Source organism: Gouania willdenowi, chromosome 3 (assembly GCF_900634775.1).
Source record: "Gouania willdenowi chromosome 3, fGouWil2.1, whole genome shotgun sequence".
Classification (NCBI taxonomy): Eukaryota; Metazoa; Chordata; class Actinopteri; order Blenniiformes; family Gobiesocidae; genus Gouania; species Gouania willdenowi.
In genome coordinates, this window is record NC_041046.1 from 24,368,208 (window position 1) to 24,390,207 (window position 22,000).

General features: G+C 39.1%; 1 protein-coding gene across 4 annotated transcripts in view; it reads left to right on the plus strand.

Annotated features, from left to right (window-relative positions):
* Positions 1 to 22,000, plus strand: part of spon1a (spondin 1a) — an 85,466-nt gene that overhangs the window by 29,597 nt on the left and 33,869 nt on the right. For all 4 annotated transcript variants that reach the window (XM_028442223.1, XM_028442224.1, XM_028442226.1 and 1 more), the window contains 3 exons: positions 676 to 749; positions 1,191 to 1,313; positions 5,876 to 6,024. In XM_028442223.1, the coding sequence (XP_028298024.1) occupies positions 676 to 749; positions 1,191 to 1,313; positions 5,876 to 6,024 (346 nt within the window). The remainder of the gene's footprint in view (positions 1 to 675; positions 750 to 1,190; positions 1,314 to 5,875; positions 6,025 to 22,000) is intronic.

Sequence of the window (22,000 nt, forward strand, 5' to 3'; positions counted from 1 at the left end):
AAATTGAAAAATCATTATGTGTCATGATTGGGGAAATTTAAAAAATGCATATCTTGGTTCGTGATTGATGGATCTTTATGACATTTGACTCAATTGTGTTGGGTTTGTTCGTTATTTACCTCACTGGGTTTCATCCGGATTGTATCTGGATGAGTGTAGGTTTTTTGAAAAAATGGTATCTATACATTTGGATCTACTCTATCGTTATTAATGGGGATATAATTTAAATTGTGAATAATCATGGTACAATGATCAGATCACTGATCCAGATAACATGTCAATATCAGGGAAAGAGGATATTTGACACTTGGCAAAGGTTTGCGTTCACCGAGTGCTCTTGTTTATTATCATTACGTTCTTTAAATTATTGTATTATTTAAATTTATTTGTATCCATTATTTTACTTTTGAATCACATACAGCCAAGTCTAATTGTGGGTAATTTCTACTGGGCTATTTTGTTTATTTAACATCGTGCTGTGAAAAACATAATGATTTAAAATTATTTTATGCAGCTATATTACCCCACAAAAAACTAAGCTTTTCCTTTAATGTTTTATTTTTAACCCATTACTGTGCTTTAATGCTCCCTTTGGCGCATTTGTTTGTTCTTGAGCATGTTTTTTAATGGTACTTGCTGCTGATAACACCTTTCTCTCCTCATTACCCCTTTTAGAGCCAGCATAGTGCAGAAAAGGATAATCTATTTTCAAGATGAAGGCTCGCTCACTAAGCGCATGTGTGAAAAAGGTAGGTGTCCTTTATTGACATTGATTAAATAATTTACCACTAATTTTCCTGTTCCTTGCATCTTCCTGCAGGTTCTTCATTTTGTGCCACATCCACATTAGTTATTTTCTCTTTCCATTTTACTTTTAGTTTTCTTTCATTCCTGATTAAAAATAGAGGATAATTCAGTCCACTTTGGTGCTTCAGCAAGAGGATAATTGAACAGCTAGATTTGACTGCCATTGGCAGATGGAGATACTTGATCAAAAAGCCTCATTGCACATTTTTAGTTTCTTAATTAAAAATGTCCTTCCTCTCCTTGGTGCCCCAAACTACTCATTACCTGTCAGATGACTTTTCAAGTAGCAGTAAAAGGGATGAGCATGCTCTCTGTGCATTTATACTGGTAATGTATTTTTCTCTCTTGGTCTTATCTTTTTTCCCATCTTTTTTTTTTAACAGAATCCCTCTTCGGGTATGCTACTGATAGACCTCTGCTTGAATGTTGCGCATGTGGAACAGCAAAGTATCGAGTCACCTTCTATGGGAACTGGTCTGAGAAGATTCATCCCAAGGACTATCCCCGTAAGCACAACCCCTCTGCTGTGTAGCATATCAGTTCAGCTCGGTCAGTCATGCATGGTCTGATCTAATAGAGTTTGTTTGCTGTCTGGAACGTTGAAGTGGAAAAACATTAATGACTTAATTTGGCTAATAAAAGTCTGACCTTTCAAAAGCCCACCAGTTTGTGAAATATGTGGAAAAGATCCAGCATTTGTGATTTTCAAATTAGTATTATAGGGTATAATTTAATTGAAGATAATTTGATTTATTGTAGCCTGATGGCAAAAGTTGGGAAATCGTAACTAAAGTTTAGGATGTTACAGTATATAGATAAAAAAACAAGGGCAATATTCATAGTACTAGTTTTACACACCTAACAGAAGCTTTCGTCTATTTTCTAAAGTTTATTGATACAATATGCAAAAATTCTAGCAAGTCGTTGATAGCTTACACATGTGGCTTAGTCCTAAGACAGAGCTCCTAAAGGTGAAATGGGTGGTGGGCTTTGATCTAAATGTTGGGTGTAATGTGCATATAACCTTGAGCACGACTATCAGGATGTGAATGGACTTAATGATTGTACTGCCTCTCGTTACTATATCACGCTGTCCTGAGTTGGATCAATATACTGATTAGAGTGGAAGACAATAAACCCAGGATCGAAAATAGACCGGATTTACTGTCTCGTGAGCTTGTGTGTGTCCCAATCTTACCACATATTTGCAAAAACCAACACCTGATGGAGGGATCAACTTGAAAGATAGGGCGAGCGGTGTGACTTCTATTTTATCCTCAGCTGTGAGATTCATCGGCATGAATTCTCCTTGAACAAAGTCATTTGTGGTGTCGAGATATAAAAGCAGTGATTCCAACATAGAGAATAACAGTGCCCAATATTACCATGCAGAATGCACAAGGCAGATGTCCTCCTTTTCCCACTTAAATGTCTTTTAGAGTAATGCAATTTCAGATGTAACATTGCTATGCTATGTAAGAGGAGGGATTTTGATCCAAGCAATCTTCTCCTGTGACAAATATCAATCTCCTGTTTTTTACCAAGAATGTACAACCAGCATGAGCATTAGGCCACCTTGGCAACCCAAAAAAAACAAAGAGGGTAAATCTCTGCCATCTTTGCCAGATGTTTGCAGTTACCTGGATGAGCATTCCTGATTATGGTACTGTGAATATTTACATTTTAAAGGCTTGAAAGACATTTTCATCTCCATTAATGTTGATACAGCATGTCCAAATGTAAAAGCACCCCAATACTTTTTGCAAAATCAATCAAGCAATTTGGATCTGATTCAGATGAAACTAAGATGATTACCAGGTAGGTAACCATTGAGAAACCAACTCAACATAAATAAGTCAAATTGATCAATTACGAATTGAAATACACATTTCTGAAATTTTGACAAGTATTTTTTAATTATTGAAACTGATGGAGAATCAGTTTATTGATCTGGATCCCTTCCAATATTTACTGGCCTCTTCCATTGCATAAAGTCTAACCTTGGTTAAAAATTATTTGCCCTTGAGTGGTGTATGTGAGCTTTACGTTGTGATTGTGTGTGCCTGTGATTGTAGTGACAAAACTCAGCTGTGATATCGCTGCACAGCGTTGACCGGCTGCCTGACCGGTGGTGTCTTACTGCTTCTAGAGTAAAGCCTGATTTAAAGTTCAGTGTTACGACCTATGCATGGGGCATGCCGTCAACGTGTTGCGGAGGTTTGCCCATGTACTTTTGCGTAGAGAGAACGCCTCGCTATGCGATTGGCCGCCCTGCCGCTAGGGGGATGTGGCTGTGTGGTGTTGTTACAAATGAGCATTAAAAAGCCCTTGTTTATCTTCCGGTCACAGAAAAATATGTTTTATGTTTTTCAGCATCTTAAAATGTAATTTATTTCTGGATTATTACTTACCTACTGTACTGAACCATGTGTGTTTTATTGGACACTAACATCAAAACAACGGTTTCAAAACGTGCACTTTATTTTTCAATATAAACATAGGTAACTCATAAACAAACTATAAAAGTGTATTGAGCGGCCATAGAGCGGAGAGAGAGCAGCGAGGTAACCTGGTCCATGGCCGCGGGGAGTTGAGAGAGGGGCAGTGCTGTAAAGATTGCTTTAAATATAACGTCATTCTGCTCCTATGGCCTCCGCAGCATGTTGGTCATTGTTTTACTGTTGAAACACTCACACACTCTTTGACTCAATCCACTGTAGAAACAACTCTCGTATTGCTCCGCAAAAAGTTGAAACATTGCGGTGTGACTGGAAAAGGCAGTAACCGGGGCTGAGGTTTGGAGCTGCCCAATCATAGCCCTAGCTGACTAGGCAATTCCTTGATGGGTCGTCAGGATTTTTGGGAGTTGCACGTAAGGTTAAGGGGGTTACGCCTACGTGTGTCTACGTGCGTCGACGGCGGGGGATTTTACGCTGAACCTTAAATCAGGCTTAACACCCATAATCAAGGCATTTTAATGATTTCCTCCTAGTTGCAGGTCAGGTGAAAGCAGCGGTTTAGTTACTTTTAAGTTAGAAATTTAAATTTTATTTTCATTATATATTTTCTTTTAATTCCTCATGCCCCCTCTTGTGGTTCTCTGGCATTCACCAATGACTTATTATACTGATTTGTTGCAGACTTTACATGCTTTTTAACACTTTTTTGAAAGGAGTGTATTTGTGCTTGGTGTATTTTTCATGCTGTCGTTCCTTCCCTCGTGGGAGGCGCTAAAATCGCAGTTAAAAATCTTACAGAATGCATTTCTGTGCCCTATTCTGCTCCTCTTTAGGAAGGTAAATTTGCTGTCCCAATTTTCAAGGTATTCATACGAGTTTTTTTTTTTTTTGCCAGAACATCTTCTTTCATCCATCCATCCATCTCTCTTCTTAGTTGTTTCCGGGTTTGTTCCGGGATACTTGACAGATATGCTTCTTACTCTCACTCACTGTCAGTAGCTCCATGCAGCCTTGTTTATGTGTGAGTGCATCCACATAGCAGGTGGCAGAACAGGTAGTGTTGAAATGAGTTGCATATTAAGCAGATTGTTAATTAAAAAATGTTCCTGCTGTGCGTTTGTTTTTTATATGTTGCAAATAGATTATATATATCACACTTAAAAAACTGTGTTATTTATATCTCACTGGAAAAGAAACAAAAACTACTAGTATACTGACAGTTGACTAGAATTCTGTCAGCATGTGCATGGTTAAATGTTTATATGTCAAAATATTTCATTTGGACTCAAATAAAACCAAAACATGCACAAGTCGTTCTCCAACGTACTTGATTTGTTTACACCTCCCACCTGTTTCTGCTTTTCCCACCTGTGCTAAGTGCATGGTGCTCTTGGCAGCAACAACAAGCAACACATCAGTGAGGAAAGCATATGTCAAGGTCGGCAACATGCTAAACATTGTGAGCGCTGCTTTGTATGGATGAGTGTTCTACCAAAAAAGGGAGAAAGAAAATTGGCTTTTTAGATTATCCCCAGAAGCACACATTTTTCTGATATAAAAATGTTCTCTTGTCTTATCTTTTTTTCTTAATTTACCTTTGTAAAGAGTATATTGAAACAGAGGTATTATTTCCATCCTTGCAAAAATAAACAGACCAAGATAATGAGTGAGAGTGGAGACAGCTTGTAGAACAGGTGAGACTGATGAGGCCTGCTGCACAGTTAGTGTAGGAGGCTGTGTTCGAAATGGCATACTACATACTATGCACCAAAAACTCAATGAGTACCATCTACTATATACTATAAGTATGGTTAGGAGGATTAGGATGATGACCGTTTCCTCTGAAGTATACTTCTGATAGTAAAAACTTCTGATATTTAGCAAACTAAGGCTAAATATCTCTGTTTATTTGCTTCCTTTGAAATTTCTGAAAGCATTTTAAGCAAAAAAGTGACCAAGAATATCAACATGTGATCATTTGATCCATAAAACTCGAGGAAACACATTTCATGCCGACATTTATGAGATTTTCGGAGACCCGCAATTGTGCCCTATTTACAAAAACCAATGGGAGACAAGAAGAGATGCTTTTGTTTTGAAACAGGAATTTTTGACTTTTAGCTTGAAGCTGATCCCAGGACGATTTTACATTCACTTGCAAAGCATCATGGGGTGGTTTAGTTTGACTAGTGTGCCCACCGTGGAACATTGGCTACTGCATGTACTTAAGAGTTAAACCACGAGTTAAATGAAAGCCAAAATAAATGGGGAAGCCACTTAAACGAATCTGCTGAGGTAGGAACTTCTTGGTGAAAATAACTTTTATTTTATCATTGGTGACCTACATATATTATGAAAGTTTACTTCCATAGCTTAGCTTTAGCCTTTACTATGTAGCACCTTGCATGTTGGGTTAAAAAAGGAAGAAAAAAACAAAAAGAACAATAAAGTTCCAATCAATATGTCAATTTCAACTCTGATTGCTAAGGGTTCCTTAATTATATAATGATTATGTAAAGTTTTGATTGCTTTTAATATTAATAATAATAATAATAATAATAATAATAATAATAATAATAATAATAACACTTTGTTATTTGATTTCACAGGTCGTGCAAACCATTGGTCAGCCATTATTGGTGCCTCACACTCAAAGAATTATGTAGTGTGGGAATATGGTGGCTTGGCCAGTGAAGGAGTTAAACAGGTGGCTGAACTGGGTTCCCCTGTCAAGATGGAAGAGGAGATCAGACAGAAGGTAAGAGTGCTTCCGGATGACTGATGTGTTACTCAGTTTGCGTTACTTAGTTTAAGCAACAACAACAACAACAACAAAAGCAATATCAGTATCCTGCATATGATTTTGCTAAGTTGAGCAACAGAATATGTAGATATTTAGATGTCGTGGTATCTTGTATCCATTCTGCTCAACAGATTTTCCAGTATGTGCTGAATTCAGAAAAAGGATAAATACCTTGAACATTGTTGTCTAGAATGATAAGTGCTCTCAAGTTTCTCTGCTATCCATACCTATCCATGATCATTTATTTGCTTTGCTTACAACACCCCTGGTGAAGTGTTTACTGAAACATTAGGTAGAAACCTTTAAAACAGTTGTTCTCTTGAATATGTTTTCCAGGTTTTTTTCCACTAGCCTCTTACATAATATGTAATTTACTAATTTACGTGCTATTTGTTTGTATTTACAAACCTTGTAGACATCCTGTTGCTGTTAATTTTCTCAAAATGGCATGATATACATTTCTTTTTTCTTTCATTCTTCTCAAAAGCAGTCTTTTCTTCATGCTATAGTAGCCTGCGCCAAGAGCCAGGAGACAGTTTGGATGACACAACATGATGCAAAGCTAGAAACCACTAAAAGCACACATCTTGCACTTGCTTCTCAAACCTGAAGTGATTTACACAAAGCTATGTAATTCTAAGGACTCAGGGTCACATCTGGTTTTCATTTTACAGGGTCTACAGAAGTCTTCACCAACACAGCTATTCATAATTTATTACAAATGTTTGCCACATATTTTTACATATTCCATTTAAATTTTTAAAGTGTGCATTACAAATCTATAATAGACAGTGTTAAAGAAAGGTTTATTCTTGAAGAAACACATAAGATGGCATAAGGGCATTTAGATATGATTGATGATCTCCTGTTCAAATTGCCACAAAACTGATCAGTACTCTAATTTTAGAGCTGTAAAATAATAGGCCATGAAACATTTATTTACTGCTTTACTTATTTTTCTTCATAACATTGAGTTCAAAACTACTCAAAAGGCGAGAAACCTAGTAAAGCGATGTTCATGGAGTTTGTCATAGGGGAGCCTTAGTGCCATGTGCCCGGTCCCTGAATATCCTCTCCCTCACAGTCGTTGAAGAGTTTTCTGTGAATCTCTGGATCCTAAATGAATGGACCTGCCGTGCGGTAAAAGGGAGGCGATTCATACACACTTGTTCTTATATAGGCATATTACCGATAGTTTAAACAACTGGAGACTGTGATCATCTCATTAAAAGTATGGTACACATTAATCATGTAATGAGACAATGATTTTATCATCATTTGCATCAATTTAAAATCATAATTAAACATTTACTAAGATATTGTGTTTAATGTCCTTTTAAAATACTGCATTAAAGCCGTACATGGTGAGAACCTGTGGAACATAAATCTTTTTGACTCCTTTTTCCTTTGGTAGATCTTTGTTGAGTGTTTTAAAGCATCACGAAGTGACATCTTTCAAATTGCTTGTGGTTTCATATGAGTGCGTCTGCAGCCTGCAACAGGTAAACCTACCGACTGTGTTTTCACAAAAACTAAGGGGTTTTCTCTTTGATGAAATGATGATTCCAGTTAGAACCCGGTTTAATGGAGCCGGAATCTTAGGTCAAACCTGGAAATAACCCTGAGCTGGGTTTGATGAAATACGCCCAGATTCGTGTAAGGCTTCACAACAAGGACACTTCAGTTCTGGAAATTTACCTCAACCAGTCGGGGATGTGAAGAAGAAACTGAGCCAATGGCAGGATAATAAAAAAAGGGGAAAAAATCATAGACTGCAGGACAAAGTAACATGGGTTATGCATCAGAAATTCAGATTTAAATGGAAAGAGAATATAGATATTTGCCAAAAAATATTTGACTCTTCATGACACAACATTACATTTATCAACTACTGAACACAACACATTCAATATTTTTACAACGTATGATTCAAATCTTAACATAAGTCTGGTCAAGCGATGTGTTAGCGCTCCAAACACATCTTAACAACCTTACCCTGACCATTAGATCCTCTGAGCAGATCAAAGACACCAGTTTCATCAGTCATCTCTGCTGAAAATATTGCAAAGGTTAACAAAAAAAATCCCGTCCATTGCTTCGTATGTGCAATGGGACGTGGAAGAACACCTGCCTAACGAATAAGTTAAAATAGAAACATTTCCTGGCTCTCAATAGAGCAAAAGTAAAACTGAAATTACCAGAGCAAATGCTATGTGAAAATAGGGCCTTTTTTCCAACAACCCCAATCATATCATTGACTGACTTGTAAATGTGTGCTGCTGATTGCAAAGGCATTCAATAGGAAGCCTGATTGGTCTAAATTATAAGGGTGTCTGCACCTATTCAATGCTTAAGAAATCAAAAGAACCAATATAAACACATAACTACAGTATTTACAGTACATTAGTACATTGTCTTAATTCTAAGGTCTCTGTAAATATGTGACTCATCAGCCCAAAGGATACACAAGTTTAGCATCACTACAGATTCAAAACAACAGTTTCCCAGCTCTAACACTCTAAGGTATTCACTTTTTAAAACTTCTTTAACACAGTGTGGGTCCATTTCCATACCCTTAAGGGAAAGAAGTTGATTGAGGCAGGCTTCCTTCTCTAAGCCATGCAGCATTACCGTACTTGTTAAATGCTGACATGAACAGAAAGATGATTCGCTTTTGTGTCAGGTGAGGCGTCAGGGAAAAGCAGCTAGTGATGCATGCTAAATTTATATTCTTTATATTCAAGCTACACTCCAGCCAAGGGGTGCACTGTTCATACAAAGTTCTCATCCTGTATTTGTGAGGACAAGTGGTATTTTTAAGTTGCTACCTCCAACCACAACGATCAAACCCTAAGCTATACTAAGTGTCTCCCTCAATAGACCTTTCCGACATTCATATCATCATATTAGATATGTTCCTCATCGGAAGAAAAACATCAAATACGTATGAAAAAGGTAATTAAATGTATGATGTTGTGGTGTGTGTTATTGGTTACCGGGTCGGCAGGTAGCATGCCTCTGCTGAGCTACTACTGTTGCTGTACCATTGCTATAGCGCTGCCGGCCTGGCTTTGCTTGGCCTGGCTCGGTTTGACCCGGCTCGGCCCAGCTCTACAGTGTTACCCGATGAGGTAAAAATACCTGCCGCATCGCTCTGCCTGGCCCAGCTCTGCGTGGTTTACAGCGTACCGCTACCTCTGCGGGCTACGACAGCAAAGCAATGTATATACTATAAGAGCCACACATGGAACCTGTCTCTGTGCTATGTCTCAAATCCTTATTGGCTCAACAGTATTGCTAGAAACAGATTCCTTTCAGTTGAATCCACTTCGGTATCATAGTAATATACTGGTACACAGGAGCCACAAGCAAGTTCTGTCACTCTCAGGCTGTCAGCAAGTCAATGGTTTCATTTTTGGCAGCTGACAGTGAAAAATTCTCTGCTTTGAAGAAACAATCAGACACTTTTGGTCTTCAGCTCCACATCAAAGTGCTTTTCAAGTTCATCCTTTGGCTTGCCAGTAAATGTCAACCTCGTTCTTTACGATATTCTTTTAACTGCAGTACTATCTAGTCTCCAGTGCTTAAAATCATCAATATCTCTGGTCTCTACCATTGAAACAAGCTGGGGCAGGGTATCCCACAAGGCAACGCTTAGCTGAGATTTTGGAAATGTCTATTCAAATGATTTCAGTTTGATTAGCATGATTGTTTTGTTGTACATTTAACTTCTTGGCACATATTATGTTAAAGCTTGAGGCAATTCAGTAATAACGTGGATGATTTATTTAGTTATTTTTTAATTAATCGTTTAATTAAATTTGTTTTTGTATAATTTTGCTGTTTCACCAACAACTAAACAACTTCAGATTTTCAGTACTACAAATGTTAAATAGTTTTTAAGGACTATATCACTGTGATTTCAGTTTATAAAAATATAAAAGTTCTCTTTCATAACATTTGTTTTTCGATGTCTCACTATGGGATATACGCCTCAGCATCATATCACAGAAGCCCTTTCTCATAAAGCCAACCTGATTGGATGGTGAAATGTATTCATCCGCGACAGGTAGTCCCACCTACTATAAGTAGAGTTGGCGGAGAATACATTGGCATTCAAAAATCCCTTCTTGTCCGCAAGCTTCTCGCCGCAGCAACTTAACTGTTCACAGGTGGACCCTACTCGAATTCCGTCGATGGACGCTGCTGCTGGTATCCCTTTTTTGCGACCAACCGGTCGACAAGTAGCTTCAACTAACTTCTCATTCCTGCCTGCACCCCAACACAGGGAGTAAGAATGGAGGGCAATGCCCCACACACCGGAGGGTCTGAAGGCTCGGGGGCTTGCTTCTGCAGGTGTGGCAAAAATATTTCGGAGCGGGACAAGTCTGGTCCAGGTTCCTTGGGCTGGAATATGCCCTGCGGGCCCTGAACGCTCCTGGGTCCTCTCACCATATGCTCCGCATGCCTCCGGTAGAGCCGCTGGTTGCTGCACACCTGCTTGCTTGTCTGGGAAGTCCGACCGCCGACAATCAGCCCTGTCGGAGCGTGCCTACAGTGCTTCAACGCTCTCGGCCAGAGCTCTAAATGTCCTATTGCTGCTCACGGTATACCAGGTGGAGCTGTGTGATGACTTTGGGTTAACTTAGGACCCGACCTGCTGGGTTGAGATGTCGGTGGTCACCGACTTGTGCCTCGGGGTCCAGCACTGTGCAGTCCAGGCCACAGGGAGAGCGATGGGGATCATAGTCCTCCAGGAGCGGTCCTGCTGGCTTGACGTGAGGAGCCTTTCTGAGGCAAAGAAAGGTGACATCCTGGACATGCCCGTTGTCCCGGAAGGTATCTTCATCTCTGTGCTAGCCTCTATGCAGAGGCGTTACAAGGGGAAGAAGAAGGATGATGAGGTTGCGGCTGTTGCCCCTCAAAAAAAGGAAACTACTATTCAAAAGCATGCACCCACATTCACACTTTTTGAAAATGAAAATAAAATGTGCCCCACTGACACACTCGCAGCAAATAAAAAAATCAACAAAAAGCAAAACATGTCACTATAAGCAGCCTCTCGGTGGGGGGGGCTGTGGCCCCCCAAGCAGAGGACGATGGTGTCTGCCGAGGGGAGCAACGTGCGCTCTCCCCGGGGGCGCTGGCCCTCCCCTCGTGGGCGCTGGCCCTCCGCTAGAGGGTGCCACCGCACCACGGTGCAGGCTCCTCTCAGTGGACGGGCTGCTGCAAGTGGCCACTCTCATCTCCCAGGGTGGGGGAGATAGGCTTGCAGCTCAGCCGTGGGTACTGAGGACAACAACGAGGGGATACAGGCCGAAAAGAGCGTGTTAGTACCGGTACAGAAGATGGTCTTTTGGGTCTATCCCTGTGTTCAGTCCCGTTCACGGCGCACCTTTTGGCAGCACGGATGGAAATATTTGCAACATGTCTTGCGCTTTTCGAGTGTCCTGGTGCACAAGGGTTAATCGATGAGAGGACGCTGGAATGTGGGTCTCCAGCGCTCCCACATCAGTTACTTAGAACTTTCAGCGGTGTTCCTTGAACTTCTGTTCTTTACGGGCCACAATGTCCTGGTGAGCTGCACCTGCTGACTCGCAGGCTGATCCTGTAGAGTTGAGGTTGCCTCCTCTTGCTCAGGGTGATGCACATTCCGGGGGCCCTGAATTCAGGCACAGACCTGTTGTCCAGGGGTGCATTGTATTACGGGGAGTGGCGGCTTCACCCGGAGGTCATGTTACAGATATGGGCCTATTACTCACGGGCCGGGGTAGATCTGTTCCCGCAGACGAATACGTGCAATGTGCGCTGTTCTTTTCCCTCCGCAATCTGGGGGCACTCCTAGGGGTAGACGCGTTTGCGCACGTTTGGCCGTACGTGCTGCTCTATGCGTTCCCTCTGCTGGCCCTGATACCCTCCACCCTTCCCAGGGTGTGGGAGCATGTACACAGTCTGATCCTGGTGGCTTTGCATTGGCTTGGGGAGATTCACCTGCTGCTGTGTGTTCCCCTCTGACGTCTCCCACTGTGGAGGAACTTACTGTCACAGGCAAGGGGCACGATCTTCCATCCTCACCGAGTGCTTGGCCCTATTGGCTTGGCCCCTGAGTGGTGCAGTTTGTCAGCCGTGGGTTTCTCACAACGTGTGATCTCCACAATACAGAGCGCTCGGGCTTCCTCTACCAGGTCTCTGTACAACTGCAAGTGGAGGGTGTTTGAGGATTGGTGTCGCCGGGCGGGACACATCCCCTTTCAGCATCCGCTCATCATTAGTTTTATGAAAGGGGCACGTAGACTGTGTCCAGGCCGCTGGTGCCGCCATGGGATTTGGCTGTGGTTCTGGAGGGTGTTAAACGCCCTCCTTTTGAACCGATGGGACGTGCAAACTTAGACTTTGTCCCTGAAGGCGGTGTTGCTACTGGCTTTAGTGTCAGCTAAGCATGTCAGTATCCATGCACTGTCAGTGCACTCATCGTGTCAGTTCGTCCCTGGCGATGCAAGGATGATATTGAAGCCCAACCCGGCCTTTGTGCCAAAGGTGTTGGGCTCGTGTTCTCCATTTGACCTCATGGCTTTCCCTGCCTCACAGGGTGAGTGTGAGCCTCATCTGTTGTGTCCTGTATGCACTGTGCGTGCATATATGGATATGACAAGGAGCTTCAGGGTGAGCGATCAGCTCTTCATCTCTTGGGCTCCGCCCTGTAATGGGAAGCCTGTTAATAAACAACACCTGTCACACTGGGTGGTAGAGGTGATTGCTTTGGGTTATTTGAGTCAGCCGCGTGTTGGCTTGCGTGCACATTCAACTCGGGGTTTAGCCATTTCCTGGGCCTTGTTCAGGGGAGTATTTGTTCAGGATATTTGTGCAGCGGCGAATTGGTCCTTGCCCCTCACTTTTGTCCATTTTTTTCGTATGGATGTCTCCGCTCTGTGTGTGGCACGGGCGGTTTTCCTGTCCTGATTGGTACGGCGCTGCCCTGCCGGCTGGTGTAGCGTGCGATAAGCTTGTCTGCAATGCTGGAGCTACGATATCCCATAGTGAGACATCAAAACAATTGTTATGAAATAGAACTTTAAGTTCTTTACATAACCCTGGTTCTCTGCGTAATATGAGTCAGATGTCTCACAAAGACAACCCTTCTTGCTGCCTGAGTGAGAAGCGGTTTGCTTATTGAATGCCAATGTATTCTTTGCCCACTCTACTTCTGGGACTACCTGCCGCTGATGAATACATTTCACCAGCCAATCAGGTTGGCTTTATGAGAAAGGGCTTCTGTGATATGACGCAAAGACGTATATATCCCATTGTGAGACATCTCACTCATATTACTCAGAGAACCGGGATTATGTAAATAACCTATAGTTTCAAGTGATATATAGTCCATCATATTAGTACTAAATCCAGAAGCATTGTATGCTTAAAAAAACCCAAAAAACTAAAGAATTAAAATGTTCCATGAATTGTGAATCGTTACAAAAACTGTGTAATTAAGTATTATGCATACACAGTTGTGTGTTTCTTGTGTCTCACCACCTCCAGAGTTCAACCACTCTAATAACACAGGCTGAAACAATAGAGGGCTGTTACAACATTCTTAGCTGTAAATTGTTTCAATGCAGAACATAATGTAAAGAGTGGAAACTGTAAAGGGAACACCTTTTCCACTAATTGGAGTTTCAGACTGTAAACAGATGTGCAATATTATTCTATTTGCTAGGCACAAATGCTCTTATCTGAGGGGTTGGCGGTGCAGGGATGGAGCCCAGTCTGTTGATGTTGTCCCTCCTTTCATGTTTGGAGAGATTTGTGTATCCATTCAGTCATTACAGAAGCCCAGTGTGTCACTAATGAGAAGTTTAATGAGACTCTCTCTATGGACCAGCGACCAGGGCCAAGGCCTGTGACAGATTATGAAATCTTCCATTTCCTCTCGCAGCATGGGTGTTTTTCATTATTATACACAGTTTAAACGTGAACTGAATTTTTTATTGTCATGAGCTCTGCAGCTGTACCACTGAGCATGAACAGCAGACCTTGGGCAGGATCAACGCAGAGACATTACAGAGTAATAACAAGCCATACAAAGCCATGTCACTTCATGCTGTCATTATTGCATTTGTGTATACAGTATGTGTTTTGAATTTGGTTTATTATAAATACTAGTACAGTGCCCGTCGGAAGTATGTATTCATATAGTGGTTGCTTAAGCAGAGTTGTTAATTATTGCCAAATGAGTATGTGTTTGAAGGTTGGATGTACAAAGAGTGTACATACTCTGTTATCTGTGGTGTTATAAAGGGGTATATTTGTGGGTGAAAAATAAAATAGTGTGTGCGATTTCCCTGGTTGAATTTTATGGGACATGCGCATGATAAATGTGTTTGTTGTTTTTTTACTCACTTTTATGTTTTTGTTGTCATTTGTTGTAATTTTCTGTAATGTATGTTTTTTGTCAATTTGTGTGTTTTCGGAGCCTTTTTGTACGTTTTTGTGCATTTCTGTTGAACAAAACAGGCAAGAACATGCATTATTGTAATGCAGCCAATAAAACAGTGCACTTTATAGCCCGGAAATTACGGTAGGTTTCATTTCTGGGTAAACATGAATATGTCGTCTGGGCTAAATCAAATTTAAATAAACGTTATGCAACACCAAATAAGTCCAAAATAATGGATGCACATACTCAACCTATCTGCAAGCAGTCAAAAAAGTTTTAGGTGTAACAGACACCACGTCAGGGAGAAATTCGCTCCACAAACGCACACACACGCGCAGAACTTCCTTGATTTATTAGAGAGATAAGTTTGTAAATAAGATTGTTTTATGTAAAAGGTTGATGGTTTCACAAAAAGTTGACCAAACAGTTCCTATCATTACTAATGATATATATATATATATATATATATATATATATATTATATAATATTAAATTACCATTGATAATAGCAGACAGAGCAACATAAAACCCTGTTTATTGTTTTTTTCTGCTTCTCACTTTTTGCTACAATCATTAATTTAAATAATGCTTTTTGCAATTTAGTTATCGTGAGAACAACAAGGTCAGTCATCTGTAAGTGGGATGTCTGCAGTGAGACTGTTGGTTTAGAATATTAGATATGGCAGATCCTTGGGGTTCTTGAGTTTCTATCTTCTTGCTTTTTTTCTGCTTCTCACTTTTTGCTACAATCAATAATTTAAATAATGCTTTTTGCAATTTAGTTGTTGTGAGAACAACAAGGTCAGTCATCTATAAGTGGGATGTCTGCAGTTAAGAGCGTTGGTTTAGAATATTACAGTAGATATGGCGGATCCTTGGGGCTCTTGAGTTTCTATCTTCTTGAATACACAAAAAATGCATCTAATGCATGGAAATATGTGCTTTATTTGTATCTTAGAGTTTGTCATTCATTAGCAGAGATAGGCTACTGCTCTTTGTAGAAGTACTATCAGTGCTATGTGAATGTTAAGGTGCTTGTCACATAACTAAGGTCAGGGATGGAAAAGCAAAACCCTATTGTAGACCTACAGACTGCATTTTCAAATTGTTTTTCATATTGACACAAAGTGCATGATAATCAAGTCTACACACCATGCGAACTGATGATGTTTTTTATTTGAATGTAAAAACAAAAAACAAAAAAAAAGTGATTTCCTGCAGGGCGCTCTATGTGCACAACTAAAGCAATCTCTTGCTTTAAGAATATCTAAATTGTGGCTAAAACACAAATTATTTAGAAATAAAACCAGGTCATTTTAATTTTTTTAATCTCTGGTTTGAAAGTATTGCTGCACATGTTGAGGGGAACCTGAATGACTTCTCTAGTTATTTTCTTGAATCATTAGATCGATTAATTTGTCCTCTTCAATCCAATCTTTCCTTAAATTTTGAGATCAAACTCCTCTTCAGCTTGATGCCACTCAGAAATGGTTTCCACACACGTGTCATTTATTTCTGGACCATCTAATTACCTTGTGTCTGGATTTATGGAAGAATTTCTGGAGCAGACATGCAGTCAAATGTCCAGTCTCCAATTCCATGTTATTTTTTTTTTTTTTACCAGCTATGAAATCATGTAGTTCCTCTCATTAACAATACACATAGAGTATTTGGATAAAGTTGGTCTTTGCAACTGAGTGAAATGTTTGAGTTATGTGAAATTAATTTGTAGATTGGACATACTCTATAGTTAGAAAAGGAAAGATTACATTTCATTTTCAGCATTCTACTTTGATTTATTAATGCATTGTCATATCCATGGACATTTTTTAAGGAGTCCTTAATCCAAGCAAATGTCAACTTTCTTGTGGAGTATAACTGCTAATTTTTGGTATTTTTCTGTTAGTAAGATTGTCTCCACCTGCAAAGGCAAAACTTTGAATGAAAAATATATACATAGTTGTGAAAAAGGAATAGAGAACAGGCTGATTCTGCAAGTAATAACACACACACACACGCGCAGAACTTCCTTGATTTATTAGAGAGATAAGTTTGTAAATAAGATTGTTTTATGTAGGCTGATTCTGCAAGTAATATAGAGTACCGGTACATGCGTTTTTCCAGCTGTATTACCTTTTACTGCTCTCTTCATTTCTACCATAATTCTTTCTCTTACTTTTCATGGTGAAACACTTTTCATTAAATATTCTTCTGGATCAGATTAAGGTGACATTCAAAGGTCACAGCAGATCCAAAAAAGTTTTCTCTCATGTGAGAGAGACTTGATATTCTATGATCTATTGGACTATGTGATAGATGATCCTCATACTTTTAATATGACGAAGGCTAGCTAAACAAAGTAAACCATGAATATGAGTGATCTTTTATTCATGAGGTTGCCTCAACAAATCTATTTTCAGTAAAAGCTATACCCGTTATGTTGGCCCAATGTAAATGAGACTACAGCTCTGAGGCCTTTCCTTCATGGCAATCTCCATATCATTTGGTAGGGTCGAACTCCAGAATCTGTCATTGTAGACTCAGGTCAAACTAAGGTAGACGGACACTGATTGACAGGTAGACCATTAGACTCAACCACATACATACGTACACATCAAACACAAAAGTTAAATCGAGCCATAATACTATAAATCAACACAACTGTGTAATCATAATGAGAAAGATATTGCAAAAAAAATATTGGTGTAAACTGGCTCGTTTTGGTGTCAATTTGGGTGGAACAACATTGAAACAACGTCTCATAAAACAAAGCTGTGAGTTTTTTTGTGTGTGAGAAAGAGAAAGTCGCAGGAGAAAAAGAACGAGGAATAGGAATACTGCTTTGCTGTTATTGCAAGATTGAATTTCACTGTCAGTAATCTTTGTTAATTTGCAAAAATATATATACCCTAATATATATATACAGTATATTTTGATGAGTGGTATTTTCCAGTTAATTGTGCATTTTTTTGTACTTTTTCATGCAAAGGCTACAGTTAGAAATACACTATTAGAGAATAATTTTACGTTACACGTGGGCCCTGTTAAATAAACTGTATCAAATACAGCAATTAAAAAGCAATTATAGGCATCCACAGACAGTAGTAGGTCTTCTCCAAGAATTTAAATTCCTTCTTACATTAAACATGTATTCATGTTGTCTGTTAAAGCATGCAGGCAGAGTTATTATTGCAGGAAATATAGACATCAAATGGAGTGACTACTGAGCAGGGCGCTCGCAGTATTTGGTTTTGCATTCTTTGCTTTAATATGTGGCGAAACAGCAGTTTGCAGAAATTATATATACATCATATATATATATATATATATATATATATATATGTATATATATATGTATATATATATGTATATATATATATATATATATATATATATATATATATATATATATATATATATATATGTATATGTATATATGTATATGTATATGTATATATGTATATGTATATATGTATATATATGTATATATATATATATATGTATATATGTATATATATGTATATATATATATATATGTATATGTATATATGTATATATATGTATATATGTATATATATGTATATATATATATATATATATATGTATATATATATATATATATATATATGATGTGTGTCAACAGAAAAGGTCTTTCAAAATTGCGATGATTTGGTGATTTGGATTTCTCCCAGAATCACAAAGAAGCCCAGGCAAAAAATCTGAAAAACTAAACATATTAATTTATAAATACATTTGTTCTTACAATTAAAATTTTCACATTCAATCAAATATAATATTTTGTACAGAGATTTGTGTACACACTTTGGGCTTCAGATCTTCTTAGAACTGGTAGAATTTGTTAAAACTCTAATTCTCAGTTCTTTTTTTATGCCTATAGTTTGTCTCAAATGAGACCATTGATTAAAAAAAAATATGCAGCTCCATTACTGTAATAACTCCTACAGACTCCATGTCCCTTTAGAAATACATTGGACACGGAGTTGATTCAAACATTGTTATAGTACCTATAATACATGGGTGTAATTCATCAGGTTGCATTATTCAAACTAGGACCATGTCGTGCAGTACAGCTTGCAGCAATCTCCACTTACCTAATCACAGAGACGAAGGAACATTGAAGATAAATCTGGTCCCACTCAGGCCCCCTGAACTGGGTCATCAAAGATAGTTACCTCAAATTCATCTCTAATAATATCTTGGACCCAGGTCTGCTGGTGTTCCTTGTATGATGGCTAAGACAGTTTGATGAATGAGTGTGCTAGGCATCGCTATAGCCTTCCAGGCTGCATTACAGGGCTCAGCGATAACTACTGAGGATTGCAACAGTGAGCAGATCAATTTACAGCTCGGTCAGTGCTCGCAAACTCATCTGTCTTACAACTCTCTTATTAACCTGTTTTCTCTGTAACCAGTAGGATGTCCTTCTGTCCTGTTTTGAAGAAGATTATTGTATCTGAAGTGACACCACCTACAATATGTTATGTCTGGACTGCAGCCTTTTTGCAGATCAGAATATTGGGGATGTCAGTGGAGATTTAATTAACACCCCTGAGGCCTGAAAAAGGCTTTGCACCAATTGCTGATAAGAGCCCGTTTACATTATTATTGGAAATTTGTTGCAATTCAAAAAAACAAGAAGTTCAGGGTTATGAAGAAAAGACGAATCACAGATTTCCAGTGAAAACTTGATTATAACATCATCCTCACTTCACCTGAGGGTCTAAGACATGCAGACACATGTCCGACGACATGACCACAAAGTCAATCATTGAACTGCGGCCTAGGGTGTCCTGGTGCCAAGTACACATATGGACAACCTTATGCTTGAACATGGCGTTTGTTATGGATTGTCTGTGATGAGCACAGAAGTCCAATAACAAGATTGGGGGGCTGTTCTTCACAATCATGCCTCTTCAGGCCCCACTGTTGTTGCCAACGAGTGCGTTGAAGTCCCCCAGCCGAACAAGAAATCTCCAGAAGAAGCACTCTTCAGTACTCCCTCTAAGGGATCTAAGAATGGTGAGCTGCTGTACGGCCCATAGGCACAGTCAGGATGCCTCCCCCCACCCAAAGGCGGAGCGAGGCTACCCTCTCGTCAACTGGGGTTAACTACAATGTACAGTCCTTGAGCCGGGGGGCAATAAGAATTGCCACCCTGGCCCGACACCTCTCACCATTGGCTACTCCAGAGTGGAAAAAAGTCCAACCCCTCTCGAGAAAACTGATTCCGGAGCCCTTGCTATGTGTCAAGGTGAGGCCAAATATATCTAGTCAATACTTCTCTACCTCTATTTAGACCCTTTGATTGTTTGTAAACATTGTGACATATTTTTGTGGGCGGGGCCTAGCCTGGCCCCGCTCATTACCTTGATGTCAATGGTGCATGTACAAATTAAATAACCCTAACTTGCTCAGGTTTCAACCAATTTTCTAATGGCAAGTGGCGATTTCAATGTGTACAAGCATCCTATGTCATACCTACGTATAATAAGGTTTGTAATAAGGCAAACAGTTTGTAAATCCGTCACTATTTCATCGAATTAAGGGTATTTTTGTTTAAGCTGATCACTCGCCTTCCAACAGCTACCATAGAGCATAATGTCAGAACGTCAGTGGTCTGAGGTAAGTTGGCCACCGTTGAGCTACGCTGGCGAATTCTGCTTGCGTCATAGTGTTTATACATATCTATGCTGTAGCCAGCAACGTTTCCTGTTTTTGCCTCCAGCCACTTTCCACGTAATCCTGCTAACAGACAAACACCGGTGAAAATATTACCAGTACCTCCTTGGCGGGAAAAATACACATAACAACAACAATAGACAAACTAAATCATAACACACAAAACAACAGATACAGAATGATTATTAATATTCTATATACTAACATGTCTATAGCCAAAACGACTACAAAGGTTTTTTTCAACATATACAATGCAACTTCAGCCATAACTTGACCTTCTGCTAAAAATTTTGGTCTAGTTAGGCTGCCAAGGTACATTATCCATTTGTAACTCCCTGAAATTGTCTAAATATGTGAAAAAATTTCCAATTTTAAAAAAATCAATTTGAGGGATATATTTGTGTGTATTCCCTATCTGTATTTTACTAGTGAAATATGTAGAACTTACTAATGCTAAGATAAAAACCCAGAATCTTCCAAGAGAAAAACTCTTTTCCCCCCCGGTAAATAAAAAAAACATTAAAAAAATAAAGAATCACTACTTCCACTAGTTACGTGGCATTTTGGGCCTGTACTACGAAGCTGCTTCTTAGTATTGGGGATCTCTGACAGAATGTTTGGTAAGGTAAAGCCCACTAGCGGAGTGATATCTCAAATATACTTATCAAGCTTCATAGTAGAGGTCTTAAGAGATCATCGATCATCATTAAATGTTGATTTTATTACTAAATTACACAATGACAGCCTGAGAACTGGACAAAGTTAGTAGACATACTGCACTGGATATTTAACAAGTTTTTTTTCAATCAATTTTTTTTTCTCTTTGTCATGAGCAACTTCCACAAAAAAGACTGCATCGTTCATGTGAAGAAACATTGTTGTCAGACTTGCATTTTGCAGACCTAATCATTTAATTTATTTCATGTATAAATACATTTCAAACTGCAGGCCGTGCAAATTTAAGTATATTTGTGTGAGCTTTACGTTACTATTGAAAGCTGCAGTATTTGGCAGATTTGGTATGCTGTGTGTCAATCCACTTACAGAAAATGCCTTTAGTGCATCAGGCAATATTTGGCTTCACTAACACCAACTCTGACTGTTTCTTATTTGCAAAGATGCCAGTTTAACTGTCGTTTCTTGCCTAACAGGGAATTACAAATGCTAAATCAAGCATGACAAATGAAGGTTCACTGCACTTGTCAGTAGTCGATGAAAATTATTCATCCGGTATGAATCCTTCTCCTTTGAGATGAGAGAGCATGTCATCTGCAATGAATGATTTGTCTTTTCTAATGGAAACAAGAAATCCTCTGTTGTGGAAGAGTCTCTAAAAAAGATTTTTGGTACATCTCAGAACACAATGTTGCTTATAAGCAAACAGAAAACTATCCAAAGTATGTGTTATATAGATTATAAATGGTAGCTGTAGAAAATAAGAAATTGTGCTTGCTTATATGCTACTCTCCTCATGTGTTAAAAGGTCTTTATTGCCATGCATACAACATTGTTGTGCTTTAGACAAAGTCAAATACAACGCTATCAGATAATTGACAACAAATTGGCTGCTTGAATCCATTAAGTTGAAATGGCGTTGTACTTTATCATGTACAAATCAAAACTTTTTTCTACAAGTGATATTAATGTATGGCTATTCAAGGGATCCTTTGTTACAAATATGACCCCGAATGTTCCAATTGAACCTATTAAATGATATGCGCTTAGAGCAATGCCTTTCATAGAAACATGATATTTTTATTGTCCTCGAACTATGGCCCTTATAGCCAGTTTAAG